General features: G+C 46.2%; 1 protein-coding gene across 1 annotated transcript in view; it reads left to right on the top strand.

The window, feature by feature from the left end:
• Positions 1-22,756, top strand: part of LOC121844302 (4-aminobutyrate aminotransferase, mitochondrial-like) — a 58,973-nt gene that overhangs the window by 2,826 nt on the left and 33,391 nt on the right. Inside the window, exons 2-5 of the mRNA XM_042314236.1 lie at positions 13,044-13,177; positions 15,145-15,242; positions 18,163-18,192; positions 18,979-19,096. Coding sequence (XP_042170170.1) covers positions 13,108-13,177; positions 15,145-15,242; positions 18,163-18,192; positions 18,979-19,096 — 316 coding nt within the window. The 5' untranslated portion in view covers positions 13,044-13,107. The remainder of the gene's footprint in view (positions 1-13,043; positions 13,178-15,144; positions 15,243-18,162; positions 18,193-18,978; positions 19,097-22,756) is intronic.

The raw sequence follows: 22,756 nt of genomic DNA, 5'->3' as shown, positions 1-22,756 counted from the left end.
AACTCTTGCACAAGCCCAGTCTGAGTTTACAGCAGTCGACTTGATTGTGTTTTAGATCATTGTCTTGCTGCATAAACCAGCTGTGCTTCATCTTCAGCCCAAAGACAGCTGGCCTGACATTCTCCTGTAGAACTCTCTGATACAGAGCAGTGTACATGGTTCCTTCTGTTAAGGCAAGTCGTCCAGGTCCTGAGGCAGCAAAGCATCTCCATTTTTCTCCTCAGCAGGCAGTTCAAGAAGTCCTGCAGTTCTTTCTTTACATGTAATGAGATAAAGACCTCTGAGTCATATTTCGAGCAGAATGTTTACAGTCGGTCTTCTCTGACCGTCCATGTTTTTCTATGGTGGTCTGACTCTATGGTCAGGTTATGGTCGGTGGTCTGACTCTATGGCCAGGTTATGGTCAGTGGTCTGACTCTATGGTCAGGTTATGGTCGGTGGTCTGACTCTATGGCCAGGTTATGGTCGGTGGTCTGACTCTATGGTCAGGTTATGGTCGGTGGTCTGACTCTATGGCCAGGTTATGGTCGGTGGTCTGACTCTATGGTCAGGTTATGGTCGGTGGTCTGACTCTATGGACAGGTTATGGTCGGTGGTCTGACTCTATGGCCAGGTTATGGTCGGTGGTCTGACTCTATGGTCAGTGGTCTGACTCTATGGTCAGGTTATGGTCAGTGGTCTGACTCTATGGTCAGGTTATGGTCGGTGGTCTGACTCTATGGTCAGTGGTCTGACTCTATGGTCAGGTTATGGTCAGTGGTCTGACTCTATGGCCAGGTTATGGTTGGTGGTCTGACTCTATGGTCAGGTTATGGTCAGTGGTCTGACTCTATGGCCAGGTTATGGTTGGTGGTCTGACTCTATGGTCAGGTTATGGTCGGTGGTCTGACTCTATGGCCAGGTTATGGTCGGTGGTCTGACTCTATGGCCAGGTTATGGTCAGTGGTCTGACTCTATGGCCAGGTTATGGTCAGTGGTCTGACTCTATGCCCAGTGGTCTGACTCTATGGCCAGGTTATGGTCGGTGGTCTGACTCTATGGTCAGGTTATGGTCGGTGGTCTGACTCTATGGCCAGGTTATGGTCGGTGGTCTGACTCTATGACCAGGTTATAGTTGGTGGTCTGACTCTATGGTCAGGTTATGGTCGGTGGTCTGACTCTATGGCCAGGTTATGGTCGGTGGTCTGACTCTATGGCCAGGTTATGGTCGGTGGTCTGACTCTATGGCCAGGTTATGGTCGGTGGTCTGACTCTATGGTCAGGTTATGGTCGGTGGTCTGACTCTATGGCCAGGTTATGGTCGGTGGTCTGACTATGGCCAGGTTATGGTCGGTGGTCTGACTCTATGGCCAGGTTATGGTCGGTGGTCTGACTCTATGGCCAGGTTATGGTCGGTGGTCTGACTCTATGGCCAGGTAATGGTCGGTGGTCTGACTCTATGGCCAGGTAATGGTCGGTGGTCTGACTCTATGGCCAGGTTATGGTCGGTGGTCTGACTCTATGGCCAGGTTATGGTCAGTGGTCTGACTCTATGGCCAGTGGTCTGACTCTATGGCCAGGTTATGGTCGGTGGTCTGACTCTATGGCCAGGTTATGGTCAGTGGTCTGACTCTATGGCCAGGTTATGGTCAGTGGTCTGACTCTATGGCCAGGTTATGGTCAGTGGTCTGACTCTATGGCCAGGTTATGGTCAGTGGTCTGACTCTATGGCCAGGTTATGGTCGGTGGTCTGACTCTATGGACAGGTTATGGTCGGTGGTCTGACTCTATGGCCAGGTTATGGTCGGTGGTCTGACTCTATGGTCAGTGGTCTGACTCTATGGCCAGGTTATGGTTGGTGGTCTGACTCTATGGTCAGGTTATGGTCGGTGGTCTGACTCTATGGACAGGTTATGGTCAGTGGTCTGACTCTATGGCCAGGTTATGGTCAGTGGTCTGACTCTATGGCCAGGTTATGGTCGGTGGTCTGACTCTATGGCCAGGTTATGGTCGGTGGTCTGACTCTATGGCCAGGTGGTCGGTGGTCTGACCAGGTTATGGTCGGTGGTCTGACTCTATGGCCAGGTTATGGTCGGTGGTCTGACTCTATGGCCAGGTTATGGTCGGTGGTCTGACTCTATGGCCAGGTTATGGTCAGTGGTCTGACTCTATGGCCAGGTTATGGTCGGTGGTCTGACTCTATGGTCAGTGGTCTGACTCTATGGCCAGGTTATGGTCTGTGGTCTGACTCTATGGCCAGGTTATGGTCAGTGGTCTGACTCTATGGCCAGGTTATGGTCGGTGGTCTGACTCTATGGCCAGGTTATGGTCGGTGGTCTGACTCTATGGCCAGGTTATGGTCGGTGGTCTGACTCTATGGCCAGGTTATGGTTGGTGGTCTGACTCTATGGTCAGTGGTCTGACTCTATGGCCAGGTTATGGTCTGTGGTCTGACTCTATGGCCAGGTTATGGTCAGTGGTCTGACTCTATGGCCAGGTTATGGTCGGTGGTCTGACTCTATGGCCAGGTTATGGTCGGTGGTCTGACTCTATGACCAGGTTATGGTCGGTGGTCTGACTCTATGACCAGGTTATGGTCGGTGGTCTGACTCTATGGCCAGGTTATGGTCGGTGGTCTGACTCTATGGCCAGGTTATGGTCGGTGGTCTGACTCTATGGCCAGGTTATGGTCAGTGGTCTGACTCTATGGCCAGGTTATGGTCGGTGGTCTGACTCTATGGTCAGTGGTCTGACTCTATGGCCAGGTTATGGTCTGTGGTCTGACTCTATGGCCAGGTTATGGTCAGTGGTCTGACTCTATGGCCAGGTTATGGTCGGTGGTCTGACTCTATGGCCAGGTTATGGTCGGTGGTCTGACTCTATGGCCAGGTTATGGTCGGTGGTCTGACTCTATGGCCAGGTTATGGTTGGTGGTCTGACTCTATGGTCAGTGGTCTGGTCTGACTCTATGGCCAGGTTATGGTCGGTGGTCTGACTCTATGGCCAGGTTATGTTGGTGGTCTGACTCTATGGTCAGTGGTCTGACTCTATGGCCAGGTTATGGTCGGTGGTCTGACTCTATGGCCAGGTTATAGTTGGTGGTCTGACTCTATGGCCAGGTTATGGTCTGACTCTATGGCCAGGTTATAGGTGGTCTGACTCTATGGCCATTATGGTGAGACGGCATGTGAGACGCTCCCTGTCTGTCCTGTAGACTTCAGGACCAGAGACGCTCCCTGTCTGTCCTGTAGACTTCAGGACCAGAGACGCTCCCTGTCTGTCCTGTGGACTTCAGGACCGGAGACGCTCCCTGTCTGTCCTGTGGACTTCGGGACCGGAGACGCTCCCTGTCTGTCCTGTAGACTTCAGCACCAGAGACGCTCCCTGTCTGTCCTGTAGACTTCAGGACCAGAGACGCTCCCTGTCTGTCCTGTGGACTTCAGGACCAGAGACGCTCCCTGTCTGTCCTGTGGACTTCAGGACCGGAGACGCTCCCTGTCTGTCCTGTGGACTTCAGGACCGGAGACGCTCCCTGTCTGTCCTGTGGACTTCAGGACCAGAGACGCTCCCTGTCTGTCCTGTGGACTTCAGGACCGGAGACGCTCCCTGTCTGTCCTGTGGCCTCCAACTCAATCATCAAGTTTGCGGACGACACAACAGTGGTAGGCTTGATTACCAACAACGACGAGACGGCCTACAGGGAGGAGGTGAGGGCCCTCGGAGTGTGGTGTCAGGAAAATAACCTCACACTCAACGTCAACAAAACTAAGGAGATGATTGTGGACTTCAGGAAACAGCAGAGGGAACACCCCCCCCATCCACATCGATGGAACAGTAGTGGAGAGGGTAGCAAGTTTTAAGTTCCTCGGCATACACATCACAGACAAACTGAATTGGTCCACTCACACAGACAGCATCGTGAGGAAGGCGCAGCAGCGCCTCTTCAACCTCAGGAGGCTGAAGAAATTCGGCTTGTCACCAAAAGCACTCACAAACTTCTACAGATGCACAATCGAGAGCATCCTGGCGGGCTGTATCACCGCCTGGTATGGCAACTGCACCGCCCTCAACCGTAAGGCTCTCCAGAGGGTAGTGAGGTCTGCACAACGCATCACCGGGGGCAAACTACCTGCCCTCCAGGACACCTACACCACCCGATGCTACAGGAAGGCCATAAAGATCATCAAGGACATCAACCACCCGAGCCACTGCCTGTTCACCCCGCTGTCATCCAGAAGGCGAGGTCAGTACAGGTGCATCAAAGCTGGGACCGAGAGACTGAAAAACAGCTTCTATCTCAAGGCCATCAGACTGTTAAACAGCCACCACTAACATTGAGTGGCTACTGCCAACACACTGTCAATGACACTGACTCAACTCCAGCCACTTTAATCATGGGAATTGATGGGAAATGATGTAAATATATCACTAGCCACTTTAAACAATGCTACCTTATATAATGTTACTTACCCTACATTATTCATCTCATATGCATATGTTGATACTGTACTCTATATCATCGACTGCATCCTTATGTAATACATGTATCACTAGCCACTTTAACTATGCCACTTGGTTTACATACTCATCTCATATGCATATACTGTACTCAATATCATCTACTGTATCTTGCCTATGCTGCTCTGTACCATCACTCATTCATATATCCTTATGTACATATTCTTTATCCCCTTACACTGTGTATAAGACAGTACTTTTTTTGGAATTGTTAGTTAGATTACTTGTTCGTTATTACTGCATTGTCGGAACTAGAAGCACAAGCATTTCGCTACACTCGCATTAACATCTGCTAACCATGTGTATGTGACAAATAAAATTTGATTTGATTTGAGGTAGGGGGTAGAGGGAGAGAGGTAGGGGGTAGAGGGAGAGAGTTAGGGGGTAGAGGGAGAGAGTTAGGGGGTAGAGGGAGAGAGGTAGGGGGTAGAGGGAGAGAGGTAGGGGGTAGAGGGAGAGAGGTAGGGGGGAAGAGGGAGAGAGGTAGGGGGAAGAGGGAGAGAGGTAGGGGGAGAGAGGTAGGGGGAAGAGGGAGAGAGGTAGGGGGAAGAGGGAGAGAGGTAGGGGGGGAGAGAGGTACTACCTGCTACCCCTAGAAGCAACACCCAGGTTACGTGTTATAACGACACCCAGGCTATGTCCTCGTGTTGTTTATTTTTTTTATTTTATTTTACCTTTATTTTACTAGGCAAGTCAGTTAAGAACAAATTCTTATTTTCAATGACGGCCTAGGAACAGTGGGTTAACTGCCTGTTCAGGGGCAGAACGACAGATTTGTACCTTGTCAGCTCGGGGATTCGAACTTGCAGCCTTTCGGTTACTGGTCCAAAGCCCTAACCACTAGGCTACCCTGCCGTGTTATAACACGACACCCAGGCTATGTCCTCGTGTTATAACGACACCCAGGCTATGTCCTCGTGTTATAACGACACCCAGGCTATGTCCTCGTGTTATAACGACACCCAGGCTATGTCGTCGTGTTATAACGACACCCAGGCTATGTCGTCGTGTTATAACGACACCCAGGCTATGTCCTCGTGTTATAACGACACCCAGGCTATGTCCTCGTGTTATAACGACACCCAGGCTATGTCCTCGTGTTATAACGACACCCAGGCTATGTCGTCGTGTTATAACGACACCCAGGCTACGTCCTCGTGTTATAACGACACCCAGGCTATGTCCTCGTGTTATAACGACACCCAGGCTATGTCGTCGTGTTATAACGACACCCAGGTTACGTCCTCGTGTTATAACGACACCCAGGCTATGTCCTTGTTATAACGACACCCAGGCTATGTCGTCGTGTTATAACGACACCCAGGCTATGTCCTCGTGTTATAACGACACCCAGGCTATGTCCTCGTGTTATAACGACACCCAGACTATGTCCTCGTGTTATAACGACACCCAGGATATGTCCTCGTGTTATAACGACACCCAGGCTATGTCGTCGTGTTATAACGACACCCAGGCTATGTCCTCGTGTTATAACGACACCCAGGATATGTCCTCGTGTTATAACGACACCCAGGCTATGTCGTCGTGTTATAACGACACCCAGGCTATGTCCTCGTGTTATAACGACACCCAGGCTATGTCCTCGTGTTATAACGACACCCAGGCTATGTCCTCGTGTTATAACGACACCCAGGCTATGTCCTCGTGTTATAACGACACCCAGGCTATGTCCTCGTGTTATAACGACACCCAGGCTATGTCCTCGTGTTATAACGACACCCAGGCTATGTCCTCGTGTTATAACGACACCCAGGCTATGTCCTCGTGTTATAACGACACCCAGGCTATGTCGTCGTGTTATAACGACACCCAGGCTATGTCGTCGTGTTATAACGACACCCAGGCTATGTCCTCGTGTTATAACGACACCCAGGCTATGTCGTCGTGTTATAACGACACCCAGGCTATGTCGTCGTGTTATAACGACACCCAGGCTATGTCCTCGTGTTATAACGACACCCAGGCTATGTCCTCGTGTTATAACGACACCCAGGCTATGTCGTCGTGTTATAACGACACCCAGGCTATGTCCTCGTGTTATAACGACACCCAGGCTATGTCGTCGTGTTATAACGACACCCAGGCTATGTCCTCGTGTTATAACGACACCCAGGCTATGTCCTCGTGTTATAACGACACCCAGGTTACGTCCTCATGTTGTACAGATAAAGGACCCCGGTGTACAAGCCAGATTCATTCATGAATGTCTTTCTGCTTTTCTGTGTCATTCATTCTCCATTCTCGCTAAACACTGGACTCTCTGACTGAGTGAGAACCGAGCCAACGTGTGTGTGTGTGTGTGTGTGTGTGTGTGTGTGTGTGTGTGTGTGTGTGTGTGTGTGTGTGTGTGTGTGTGTGTGTGTGTGTGTGTGTGTGTGTGTGTGTGTGTGTGTGTGTGTGTGTGTCAGCCCTCTGCTCAGTGACAGAATGAAGTGGAGACCCCTGATGAATAATGATCAGTTCAGTTTTATAATGGAGAGAGTAAAGACCTGGAGACTGGCTTCTCTGTTAACATGGAGAGAGTAAAGACCTGGAGACTGGCTTCTCTGTTAACATGGAGAGAGTAAAGACCTGGAGACTGGCTTCTCTGTTAACATGGAGAGAGTAAAGACCTGGAGACTGGCTTCTCTGTTAACATGGAGAGAGTAAAGACCTGGAGACTATATGACTATACAACTAGGACTATACAACTGGGACTATATGATTATACAACTGGGACTATATGATTATACAACTGGGACTATACAACTGGGACTATATGATTATACAACTGGGACTATATGACTGGGACTATATGATTATACAACTGGGACTATATGACTATATGACTATATCCCTGGGACTATATGACTATACCACTGGGACTATATGATTATACAACTGGGACTATACAACTGGGACTATATGATTATACAACTGGGACTATACCACTGGGACTATACGACCGGGACTATATGACTGGGACTATATGACTATATGACTGGGACTATATGACTGGGACTATATGACTGGGACTATATGACTATACCACTGGGACTATATGACTGGGACTATATGAATGGGACTATATGACTATACCACTGGGACTATATGACTGGGACTATATGACTATATGACCGGGACTATATGACTGGGACTATATGACTATACCACTGGGACTATATGACCGGGACTATATGAATGGGACTATATGACTATACCACTGGGACTATATGACTGGGACTATATGACTATATGACCGGGACTATACGACTGGGACTATATGACTATACCATTGGGACTATATGACTGGGACTATATGACTATACCACTGGGACTGTATGACTATACCACTGGGACTATATGACTATACCATTGGGACTATATGACTGTACGACTGGGACTATATGACTATACCACTGGGACTATATGACTGGGACTATATGACTATACCACTGGGACTATATGACTATACCACTGGGACTACATGACTGGGAATATATGACTATACCACTGGGACTATATGACTGGGACTATATGACTATACCACTGGGACTATATGACATGGACTATATGACTATACCACTGGGACAATATGATTATACAACTGGGACTATATGACTATACGACTGGGACTATATGACTATACCCCTGGGACTATATGATTATACAACTGGGACTATATGACTGGGACTTTATGACTATACCACTGGGACTATATGACTGGGACTATATGACTATATGACTGGGACTATATGACTATATGACTGGGACTATATGACTATACCACTGTGACTATATGACTTGGACTATGTGACTATATGACCAGGACTATATGACTGGGACTATATGACTATACCACTGGGACCATATGACTATATGACTATACGACTGGGACTATATGACTGGGACTATATGACTATACCCCTGGGACTATATGATTATACAACTGGGACTATATGACTGGGACTTTATGACTATACCACTGGGACTATATGACTGGGACTATATGACTATACAACTCAGACTATATGACTATACGACTGGGACTATATGATTATACAACTGGGACTATATGACTGGGACTATATGACTACACCACTGGGACTGTATGACTATACCACTGGGACTATATGACTATACCATTGGGACTATATGACTATACCACTGGGACTATATGACTATACCACTGGGACTACATGACTGGGAATATATGACTATACCACTGGGACTATATGACTATACCACTGGGACTATATGACTATACCACTGGGACTATATGACTGGGACTATATGACGATATGACTGGGACTATATGACTATACCACTGGGACTATATGACTATACGACTGGGACTATATGACTATACGACCGGGACTATATGACTATACGACCGGGACTATATGACTATACCCCTGGGACTATATGATTATACAACTGGGACTATATGACTGGGACTATATGACTATACCACTGGGACTATATGATTATACCACTGGGACTATATGACTGGGATTGTATGACTATACCACTGGGACTATATGATTATACAACTGGGACTATATGACTGGGACTATATGACTATACCACTGGGACTATATGATTATACCACTGGGACTATATGACTGGGACTGTATGACTATACCACTGGGACTATATGACTATACCACTGGGACTATATGACTGTACGACTGGGACTATATGACTATACCACTGGGACTACATGACTGGGAATATATGACTATACCACTGGGACTATATGACAGGGACTATATGACTATACCACTGGGACTATATGACTGGGATTATATGACTATACCACTGGGACTATATGACAGGGACAATATGATTATACAACTGGGACTATATGACTATATGACTGGGACTATATGACTGGGACTATATGACTGGGACTATATGACTGTACCCCTGGGACTATATGATTATACAACTGGGACTATATGACTATACCACTGGGACTATATGACTGGGACTTTATGACTATACCACTGGGACTATATGACTGGGACTATATGACTATACCCCTAGGACTATATGATTGTACAACTGGGACTATATGACTATACCACTGGGACTATATGACTGGGACTATATGACTATACCACTGGGACTATATGACTGGGACTATATGACTATACCACTGGGACTATATGACTGGGATTATATGACTATGCCACTGGGACTATATGACTATACCACTGGGACTACATGACTGGGAATATATGACTATACCACTGGGACTATATGACAGGGACTATATGACTATACCACTGGGACTATATGACTGGGATTATATGACTATACCACTGGGACTATATGACAGGGACAATATAATTATACAACTGGGACTATATGACTATATGACTGGGACTATATGACTGGGACTATATGACTGTACCCCTGGGACTATATGATTATACAACTGGGACTATATGACTATACCACTGGGACTATATGACTGGGACTTTATGACTATACCACTGGGACTATATGACTGGGACTATATGACTATACCCCTAGGACTATATGATTGTACAACTGGGACTATATGACTATACCACTGGGACTATATGACTGGGACTTTATGACTATACCACTGGGACTATATGACTGGGACTATATGACTATACGACTGGGACTATATGACTATATGACTGGGACTATATGACTATACCACTGGGACTATATGACTATACCACTGGGACTATATGACTGGGACTATATGACTATACCACTGGGACTATATGACTATACCATTGGGACTATATGACTGTACGACTGGGACTATATGACTATACCACTGGGACTATATGACTGGGACTATATGACTATACCACTGGGACTATATGACTATACCACTGGGACTATATGACTGGGAATATATGACAATACCACTGGGACTATATGACTGGGACTATATGACTATACAACTGGGACTATATGATTATACAACTGGGACTATGTGACTATACGGCTGGGACTATATGACTATAAGACTATATGATTGGGACTATATGGCTATATGACTGGGACTATATGACTATTTTACTGGGACTATATGACTGTACGACTGGGACTATATGACTGTACGACTGGGACTATATGGCTATACCACTGGGACTATATGACTGTACGACTGGGACTATATGACTGGGACTATATGACTATACCACTGGGACTATATGACCGGGACTATATGAATATACGACTGGGACTATATGAATATACGACTGGGACTATATGATTGTACCACTGGGACTATATGACTGGGATTTATACAGTTAATACCACCTGGGGATTTATACAGTTTATACCACCTGGGGATTTATACAGTTAATACAACCTGGGGATTTATACAGTTAATACCACCGGGGGATTTATACAGTTAATACCACCTGGGGATTTATACAGTTAATACCACCTGGGGATTTATACAGTTAATACCACCTGGGGATTTATACAGTTAATAGCACTTGGGGATTTATACAGTTAATACCACCTGGGGATTTATACAGTTAATACCACCTGGGGATTTATACAGTTAATACCACCTGGGGATTTATACAGTTAATACCACCTGGGGATTTATACAGTTAATACCACCTGGGGATTTATACAGTTAATAGCACTTGGGGATTTATACAACCTGGGGATTTATACAGTTAATACCACCTGGGGATTTATACAGTTAATAGCACTTGGGGATTTATACAGTTAATACCACCTGGGGATTTATACAGTTAATACCACCTGGGGATTTATACAACCTGGGGATTTATACAGTTTATACCACCTGCGGATTTATACAGTTTATACCACCTGGGGATTTATACAACCTGGGGATTTATACAGTTTATACCACCTGGGGATTTATACAGTTTATACCACCTGGGGATTTATACAGTTTATACCACCTGGGGATTTATACAGTTTATACCACCTGGGGATTTATACAGTTTATACCACCTGGGGATTTATACAGTTTATACCACCTGGGGATTTATACAGTTTATACCACCTGGGGATTTATGCAGTTTATACCACCTGGGGATTTATGCAGTTTATACCACCTGGGGATTTATGCAGTTTATACCACCTGGGGATTTATGCAGTTTATACCACCTGGGGATTTATACAGTTTATACCACCTGGGGATTTATACAGTTAATACAACCTGGGGATTTATACAGTTAATACCACCTGGGGATTTATACAACCTGGGGATTTATACAGTTAATACCACCTGGGGATTTATACAGTTAATACCACCTGGGGATTTATACAGTTAATACCACCTGGGGATTTATACAGTTAATACCACCTGGGGATTTATACAGTTAATACCACCTGGGGATTTATACAGTTTATACCACCTGGGGATTTATACAGTTTATACCACCTGGGGATTTATACAGTTTATACCACCTGGAGATTTATACAGTTTATACCACCTGGGGATTTATACAGTTAATACCACCTGGGGATTTATACAGTTTATATAACCTGGGGATTTATACAGTTAATACCACCTGGGGATTTATACAGTTTATACCACCTGGGGATTTATACAGTTAATACCACCTGGGGATTTATACAGTTTATATAACCTGGGGATTTATACAGTTAATACCACCTGGGGATTTATACAGTTAATACCACCTGGGGATTTATACAGTTTATACCACCTGGGGATTTATACAACCTGGGGATTTATACAGTTTATATAACCTGATAGGATTTATGCAGTTTGTATAACCTGATAGGATTTATGCAGTTTGTATAACCTGATAGGATTTATGCAGTTTGTATAACCTGATAGGATTTATGCAGTTTGTATAACCTGATAGGATTTATACAGTTTGTATAACCTGATAGGATTTATACAGTTTATACCACCTGGGGATTTATACAGTTAATACCACCTGGGGATTTATACAGTTTATACCACCTGGGGATTTATACAACCTGGGGATTTATACAGTTTATATAACCTGATAGGATTTATGCAGTTTGTATAACCTGATAGGATTTATGCAGTTTGTATAACCTGATAGGATTTATACAGTTTGTATAACCTGATAGGATTTATACAGTTTGTATAACCTGGGGATTTATACAGTTTATACCACCTGGGGATTTATACAGTTAATACCACCTGATAGGATTTATATAACCTGGGGATTTATACAGTTGATCAAAACCTGATAGGATTTTGGGAATGTTTCCAGAATGTTGCAACTATGGTATTAATGAAGCCAGTCAGTTTTCCTCAGATGCCTTTTAGTTATCATAACCCCACCCATAATGCCTCCACACACACACACACACACACACACACACACACACACACCTCTCACTGTCTGTCTCTGTGCTGCTAACCTCTACACTGTCTGTCAGACTTGTGGGTGCTGTTGGATGGATTCTCAGTTAAAACCACTGTTCTGAGAACTGTACCTATGCCTTAGTCCTCTCTCTCTCTCTGTGTGTCCTCTGATTGTATATGACATTTCTCCCTCCTTCTTCAGGTGGCGTGAAGGCAGGTGTTGAGGACTGTCTTTCTCTCTCTGCCTCATTCTGTTGTTCTGAGTCATGGCGACCTCTCTGCTCAGCAGGCAGCTGGTCCTCTCCCTCCAGCAGAACCTCAGGCTCACTGCACCAGGTACACACACCGCTCACACACTCCGCTCACACACACCGCTCACACGCACCGCTCACACACTCCGCTCACACACACCGCTCACACGCACCGCTCACACGCACCGCTCACACACTCCGCTCACACGCACCGCTCACACGCACCGCTCACACACTCCGCTCACACACACCGCTCACACGCACCGCTCACACGCACCGCTCACACACTCCGCTCACACACACCGCTCACACGCACCGCTCACACACACAGCTCACACACACCGCTCACACACACCGCTCACACACACCGCTCACACGCACCGCTCACACGCACCGCTCACACACTCCGCTCACACGCACCGCTCACACGCACCGCTCACACGCACCGCTCACACACTCCGCTCACACACACCGCTCACACGCACCGCTCACACGCACCGCTCACACACACCGCTCACACACTCTGCTCACACACTCTGCTCACACACTCTGCTCACACACTCTGCTCATACACTCCGCTCACACACACCGCTCACACACACCGCTCACACACTCCCCTCACACACTCCGCTCACACACTCCGCTCACACACACCGCTCACACACACCGCTCACACACTCCCCTCACACACTCCGCTCACACACTCCCCTCACACACTCCCCTCACACACACCGCTCACACACACCGCTCACACACTCCGCTCACACACTCCCCTCACACACACCGCTCACACACTCCCCTCACACACACCGCTCACACACACCGCTCACACACTCCGCTCACACACTCCCCTCACACACACCGCTCACACACTCCGCTCACACACGCCCCTCACACACCCCCGCTCACACACTCCCTCACACACACTCTGCTCACACACTCTGCTCACACACTCTGCTCACACACTCCGCTCACACACTCCGCTCACACACACCGCTCACACACTCCGCTCACACACTCCCTCACACACACAGCTCACACACACCGCTCACACACGCCCCTCACACACTCCCCTCACACACGCCCCTCACACACACATAAGAGGTAGTAGGAACAGTAGTGTGTACAGGTTATGGTTATGTCTGTTAGAGGTAATATCTATATGCAATCAGCTAATGCTCTATTCCAGTTATATCACTGTTTGGTATACACACACACACACACACACACACACACACATACATACACATACACACACACACACACACACACACACACATACACTGGTAGAAATGTCACACTACTGACCTTGCTGCTGTTCCCTGTACCCAACAGTCTCTTAATGAGTCAGCTTCCACAATCATAAAACAGAGGTCAGCTACATGGTTAAGACAGACTAATGATATAACCCTACGTACCCTGTGGCCAAACAGACGAATGATATCACCCTACATACCCTGTGGCCAGACAGACTAATGATGTAACCCTACGTACCCTGTGGCCAGACAGCCTAAGGATGTAACCCTACGTACCCTGTGGCCAGACAGACTAATGTTATCACCCTACGTACCCTGTGGCCAGACAGACTAATGGTATCACCCTACATACCCTGTGGCCAGACACACTAATGATATAACCATACATACCCTGTGGCCAGACATACTAATGGTATCACCCTACGTACCCTGTGGCCAGACAGACTAATGGTATCACCCTACGTACCCTGTGGCCAGACAGACTAATGACATCACCCTACATACCCTGTGGCCAGACAGACAGGAACTAAGGCTGATACGGCATAACATAATGAATGGAGGGTTTGTCCTTGTCTAAGGTTAAGATGAAGAAGGATCTTCTGCAGGACAAGTCAGCAACACAGCATTGCCTTAACTGTGTGTGTGTGTGTGTGTGTGTGTGTGTGTGTGTGTGTGTGTGTGTGTGTGTGTGTGTGTGTGTGTGTGTGTGTGTGTGTGTGTGTGTGTGTGTGTGTGTGTGTGTGTGTGTGTGTGTGTGTGTGTGTGTGTGTGTGTGTGTGTGTGTGTGTGTGTGTGGGCTGCAGGTATATGAGTAAGGCAGCAGCTAAGACTCAGGTGGAGTTTGAATACGATGGGCCGTCCATGAAGACCGAGGTCCCAGGACCCCGTTCCAAGGTACTGATCCACACAGAGTCCCTGTACGTCACTAACAGCACCATGGACCAGTAGGAACTATAGCTGTCTGTTAACAGGTACTGGACCACACAGAGTCACTAACAGCACCATGGACCAGTAGGAACTATAGCTGTCTGTTAACAGGTACTGATCCACACAGAGTCCCTGTACGCCACTAACAGCACCATGGACCAGTAGGAACTATAGCTGTCTGTTAACAGGTACTGGACCACACAGAGTCACTAACAGCACCATGGACCAGTAGAAACTATAGCTGTCTGTTAAAACGCTCCTTCTGGTTGACATGGGTCATGTTCAATGGTGACCTCTGTGTGACCCTGCGATGGGAACAGTGGACTGTACACACCCATCCTGAACACTGTGTTGCACACAGGCTTCGTCCCAAACAGAACCCTAAGGAGGGAGAATACATTAGGCTACATTAGACCAGGGCCCATAGGGCAGGGCACTATGGAGGGAATAGACTGCATTAGACCAGGGTACTATGGAGGGAATAGACTATACTATGGAGGGAATAGACTGTATTAGACCAGGGCACTATGGAGGGAATATACTGTATTAGACCAGGGCACTATGGAGGGAATAGAATGTATTAGACCAGGGCACTATGGAGGGAATAGACTGCATTAGACCAGGGTACTATGGAGGGAATAGACTGTATTAGACCAGGGCACTATGGAGGGAATAGACTGTATTAGACCAGGGCACTATGGAGGGAATAGACTGTATTAGACCAGGGCACTATGGAGGGAATAGACTGTATTAGACCAGGGCACTATGGAGGGAATAGACTGTATTAGACCAGGGCACTATGGAGGGAATAGACTGTATTAGACCAGGGCACTATGGAGGGAATAGACTGCATTAGACCAAGGCACTATGGAGGGAATAGACTGTATTAGACCAGGGCACTATGGAGGGAATATACTGTATTAGACCAGGGTACTATGGAGGGAATAGACTGTATTAGACCAGGGCACTATGGAGGGAATAGACTGCATTAGACCAGGGTACTATGGAGGGAATATACTGTATTAGACCAGGGCACTATGGAGGGAATAGATTGTATTAGACCAGGGCACTATGGAGGGAATATACTGTATTAGACCAGGGTACTATGGAGGGAATAGACTGTATTAGACCAGGGCACTATGGAGGGAATAGACTGCATTAGACCAGGGTACTATGGAGGGAATAGACTGTATTAGACCAGGGCACTATGGAGGGAATAGACTGCATTAGACCAGGGTACTATGGAGGGAATAGACTGCATTAGACCAGGGTACTATGGAGGAATATACTGTATTAGACCAGGGTACTATGGAGGGAATAGACTGTATTAGACCAGGACACTATGGAGGGAATAGACTGCATTAGACCAAGGCACTATGGAGGGAATAGACTGTATTAGACCAGGGCACTATGGAGGGAATATACTGTATTAGACCAGGGTACTATGGAGGGAATAGACTGTATTAGACCAGGGCACTATGGAGGAATAGACTGCACTATGGAGGGAATAGACTGCATTAGACCAGGGCCCTATGGAGGAATAGACTGTATTAGACCAGGGCACTATGGAGGGAATAGACTGTATTAGACCAGGGCACTATGGAGGGAATAGACTGCATTAGACCAGGGTACTATGGAGGGAATAGACTGTATTAGACCAGGGCACTATGTAGGGAATAGACTGTATTAGACCAGGGCACTATGGAGGGAATAGACTGTATTAGACCAGGGCACTATGGAGGGAATAGACTGCATTAGACCAGGGCACTATGGAGGGAATAGATTGTATTAGACCAGGACACTATGGAGGGAATAGACTGCATTAGACCAGGGCACTATGGAGGGAATAGACTGTATTAGACCAGGGCACTATGGAGGGAATAGACTGCACTATGGAGGGAATAGACTGCATTAGACCAGGGCCCTATGGAGGGAATAGACTGTATTAGACCAGGGTACTATGGAGGGAATAGACTGCACTATGGAGGAATAGACTGCACTATGGAGGGAATAGACTGCATTAGACCAGGACACTATGGAGGGAATAGACTGTATTAGACCAGGGCACTATGGAGGGAATAGACTGCATTAGACCAGGGTACTATGGAGGGAATAGACTGTATTAGACCAGGGCACTATGGAGGGAATAGACTGCATTAGACCAGGGTACTATGGAGGGAATAGACTGCATTAGACCAGGGTACTATGGAGGGAATAGACTGCATTAGACCAGGGCACTATGGAGGGAATAGACTGTATTAGACCAGGGTACTATGGAGGGAATAGACTGTATTAGACCAGGGTACTATGGAGGGAATAGACTGCTATTAGACCAGGGCACTTTGGAGGGAATAGACTGTATTAGACCAGGGCACTATGGAGGGAATAGACTGTATTAGACCAGGGCACTATGGAGGAATAGACTGCACTATGGAGGGAATAGACTGTATTAGACCAGGGCACTATGGAGGGAATAGACTGCACTATGGAGGGAATAGACTGTATTAGACCAGGGCACTATGGAGGGAATAGACTGTATTAGACCAGGGCACTATGGAGGGAATAGACTGCATTAGACCAGGGTACTATGGAGGGAATAGACTGTATTAGACCAGGGCACTATGGAGGGAATAGACTGTATTAGACCAGGGCACTATGGAGGGAATAGACTGCACTATGGAGGGAATAGACTGTATTAGACCAGGGCACTATGGAGGGAATAGACTGCCATTTTGAGATACATTAACCTACTGTTGAGGAACCACCCTGACCTGACATCTCTCTCTTCCTCTCCTCCCCTCCCTCTTCCCTCCTCCCTCCTCCTCTCTCCTCCCTCATCCTCTCTCCTCCCCTCCCTCCTCCCTCTCTCCTTCTCCTCCCCCACCAGGAGCTGACCAAACAGTTGGGAGAGATTCAGGTACGCCAAGAGAGAGTGTGTGTGTGGGGCTGTTTTGATGATAGAATAAAACAATGCATTATTGCGTCACACACTTGCATGCGTGCACACACAACGCAGACACACACAACGCAGACACACACAACGCAGACACACACAACGCAGACACACACACAACGCAGACACACACACAACGCAGACACACACACAACGCAGACACACACACACAACGCAGACACACACACAACGCAGACACACACACAACGCAGACACACACACACAACGCAGACACACACACAACGCAGACACACACAACGCAGACACACACACAACGCAGACACACACACAACGCAGACACACACACAACGCAGACACACACAACGCAGACACACACAACGCAGACACACACAACGCAGACACACACAACGCAGACACAAACAACGCAGACACACACAACGCAGACACACACAACGCAGACACACACAACGCAGACACAAACAACGCAGACACACACAACGCAGACACACACAACGCAGACACACACAACGCAGACACACACACACAACGCAGACACACACACAACGCAGACACACACAACGCAGACACACAGTCTCTCTCTGTGTCTAGACTGAGTTAACTGGATGAATACCTTATCTCTCTCTCTCTGTCCATCTCACGCTCTCTCTCTCTCTCTCTCTGTCCATCTCACACACTCTCTCTCTCTCTCTCTCTCTCTCTCTCTCTCTCTCTCTCTCTCTCTCTCTCTCTCTCTCTCTCTCTCTCTCTCTCTCTCTCTCTCTCTCTCAGAACGTGGGAGCAATCAATTTCTTCTGTAACTATGAGGAGAGCAGAGGAAACTACCTGGTGGACGTGGACGGAAACCGCATGCTGGACGTCTACACACAGATCTCCTCTATTCCTATTGGTTAGTACACACATCTCCTCTATCCCTATTGGTTAGTACACACACATCTCCTCTATTCCTATTGGTTAGTACACACAGATCTCCTCTATTCCTATTGGTTAGTACACACATCTCCTCTATTCCTATTGGTTAGTACACACATCTCCTCTATTCCTATTGGTTAGTACACACACATCTCCTCTATTCCTATTGGTTAGTACACACACATCTCCTCTATTCCTATTGGTTAGTACACACACATCTCCTCTATTCCTATTGGTTAGCACACACACATCTCCTCTATTCCTATTGGTTAGCACACACACATCTCCTCTATTCCTATTGGTTAGCACACACACATATCCTCTATTCGAATTGGTTAGCACACACACATCTCCTCTATTCCTATTGGTTAGTACACACACATCTCCTCTATTCCTATTGGTTAGCACACACACATCTCCTCTATTCCTATTGGTTAGCACACACACATATCCTCTATTCGAATTGGTTAGCACACACACATCTCCTCTATTCCAATTGGTTAGCACACACACATCTCCTCTATTCCAATTGGTTAGCACACACACATCTCCTCTATTCCTATTGGTTAGCACACAAGCCTCCTACATCCTTATCGGTTGGTGTCTAGAAGATCTAGCTAGTCATGTGTTCTATAGTTTGACAGAGTAGCGTGCTGGAGGTAAGCAACTTATCTGTAGCGTAGAATTTTCCCATTTTGACACCACAGCACTTCTGCCTGGCAGGTGTTGAACTAGACTTTCTCATGGTTAGCGGTTCACTGTAACTCAGTGGGTAGAGCAGGGTGCCTGCAACACCAGGATAGTGGGGTTTGATTCCTGGGACTACTCATGGTTAGCGGTTCACTGTAACTCAGTGGGTAGAGCAGGGGGCCTGCAGCACCAGGATAGTGGGGTTTGATTCCTGGGACTACTCATGGTTAGCGGTTCACTGTAACTCAGTGGGTAGAGCAGGGGGCCTGCAGCACCAGGATAGTGGGGTTTGATTCCTGGGACTACTCATGGTTAGCGGTTCACTGTAACTCAGTGCGTAGAGCAGGGTGCCTGCAACACCAGGATAGTGGGGTTTGATTCCTGGGACTACTCATGGCCTAAAATGTATGCATGCATGACTGTATTATATTATATATTATTATTATATATGATATTATTATAGGTTGTTATTATATGATATTATTATGTTACTATGTTATATTACTATATTATAGAACGCTGCATACCAAAAGCTACGTACCTGAGAGGACCTTGTGTTTTTTAGCCTGACATTGCAACACAGAGAGCAGCTGGGGACGAGAGACTTAGTTTACATTACAGTGGTTTAGGGCAAGGCCACATACAGCAGTTGGCCACGCCCTGACCTGAGATGTCTCTGTTTTCTTTATATTTTGGTTAGCTCAGGGTGTGACTAGGGTGGATACGCTAGTTTTGTATTGTCTAGGGGGTTTTGTATTGTCTAGGGGGTTTTGTATTGTCTAGGGGGTTTTGTATTGTCTAGGGGTTTTGTATTGTCTAGGGGGTTTTGTATTGTCTAGGGGTTTTGTATTGTCTAGGGGTTTTGTATTGTCTAGGGGTTTTGTATTGTCTAGGGGTTTTGAATTGTCTAGGGGTTTTGTATTGTCTAGGGGTTTTGTATTGTCTAGGGGTTTTGTATTGTCTAGGGGTTTTGTATTGTCTAGGGGTTTTGTATTGTCTAGGGGTTTTGTATTGTCTAGGGGTTTTGTATTGTCTAGGTATTTGTATGTTTATGGTGGCCTAATATGGCCCCCAATCAGAGGCAGCTGTTTATCGTTGTCTCTGATTGGGGACCATATTTAGGTAGCCATATTCCTTTGGTGTTTGTGGGATCTTGTTCTATGTTTAGTCTATGTTTAGTATTTTGTTAGTTTGTTCAGTGTTTCATTCTTTAAATAAAGAAGAATGTACGCATAGCACGCTGTACCTTGGTCTCATTCGTATGATGAACGAGTTAATGAGTTAATGATGACCTCATCCTCGTGTGTTTAGTCATGATGAGGTCTAGGACACAGAGAGCAGTTATTGATGACCTTGTCCTCGTGTGTTTAGTCATGATGAGGTCTAGGACACAGAGAGCAGTTATTGATGACCTTGTCCTCGTGTGTTTAGTCATGATGAGGTCTAGGACACAGAGGGCAGTTAATGATGACCTTGTCCCCATGTGTTTAGTCATGATGAGGTCCTCATGTGTTTAGTTATGATGAGGTCTAGGACACAGAGAGCAGTTGTTGATGACCTTGTCCCCATGTGTTTAGTCATGATGAGGTCCTCATGTGTTTAGTTATGATGAGGTCTAGGACACAGAGAGCAGTTATTGATGACCTTGTCCTCATGTGTTTAGTCATGATGAGGTCCTCATGTGTTTAGTTATGATGAGGTCTAGGACACAGAGAGCAGTTATTGATGACCTTGTCCCCATGTGTTTAGTCATGATGAGGTCCTCATGTGTTTAGTTATGATGAGGTCTAGGACACAGAGAGCAGTTATTGATGACCTTGTCCCCATGTGTTTAGTCATGATGAGGTCCTCATGTGTTTAGTTATGATGAGGTCTAGGACACAGAGAGCAGTTATTGATGACCTTGTCCTCATGTGTTTAGTCATGATGAGGTCCTCATGTGTTTAGTTATGATGAGGTCTAGGACACAGAGAGCAGTTATTGATGACCTTGTCCTCATGTGTTTAGTCATGATGAGGTCCTCATATGTTTAGTTATGATGAGGTCTAGCTATGAGGAGTTAAAGTGTGTGTGTGTAACAGTTTTTCTGGTCTGATTTGTGATGTTTTATTTGTGCTTCCCATGACTGGGTTTTAGTATTTAAAGGTTCTATATGTTTGGGTCTAATGTGTATAGTGACTGTATTGTATATTCAGGGCACATCTGTAGAAAAGACAAAAGACCTAGGTCTCAATATGTTTCCCCTGTTAATAAAAGAAAGTTTGTTTTTAAAGTGTGTGTACATACAGTGCATTCGGAAAATATTCAGACCCCTTGACTTTTTCCACATTTTGTTACGTTACAGCCTTATTCTATGTATTTAAATAAATGAAAAATCCTCAGCAATCTACACACAATACCCCATAATGACATCACAATACCCCATAATGACATCACAATACCCTATAATGACAAAGTGATTCGTTGACAAATTTACAAAAGTTTTAGAACAGAAATACCTTATTTACATAAGTATTCAGACCCTTTGCTATGAGACTTGAAATTGAGCTCAGGTGCATCCTGTTTCCATTGATCATCCTTGAGATGTTTCTTCAACTTCATTGGACCTGTGGTAAATTCAATTGATTGGACATGATTTGGAAAGGCACACACCTGTCTATATAAGGTCCCACAGATGACAGTGCATGTCAGAGGAAAAACCAAGCCATGAGGTCGAAGGAATTGTCCTTTGACCTCAGAGACATGATTGTGTGGAGGCCCAGATCTGGGGAAGGGTACCAAAATGTTTATGCAGCATTGAAGGTCCCCAAGATCACAATGGCCTCGATCATTCTTAAATGGAAGAAGTTTGGAACCACCAAGACTCTTCCTAGAGGTGGCCGCCCGGCCAAACTGAACAATAGGAGGAGAAGGGCCTTGGTCCAGGGAGCTAACCAAGAACCTGATG

The sequence above is a fragment of the Oncorhynchus tshawytscha genome, unplaced genomic scaffold, assembly GCF_018296145.1.
Source record: "Oncorhynchus tshawytscha isolate Ot180627B unplaced genomic scaffold, Otsh_v2.0 Un_contig_9707_pilon_pilon, whole genome shotgun sequence".
Lineage (NCBI taxonomy): Eukaryota > Metazoa > Chordata > Actinopteri > Salmoniformes > Salmonidae > Oncorhynchus > Oncorhynchus tshawytscha.
This window is presented reverse-complemented; position numbering and strand designations above follow the sequence as displayed.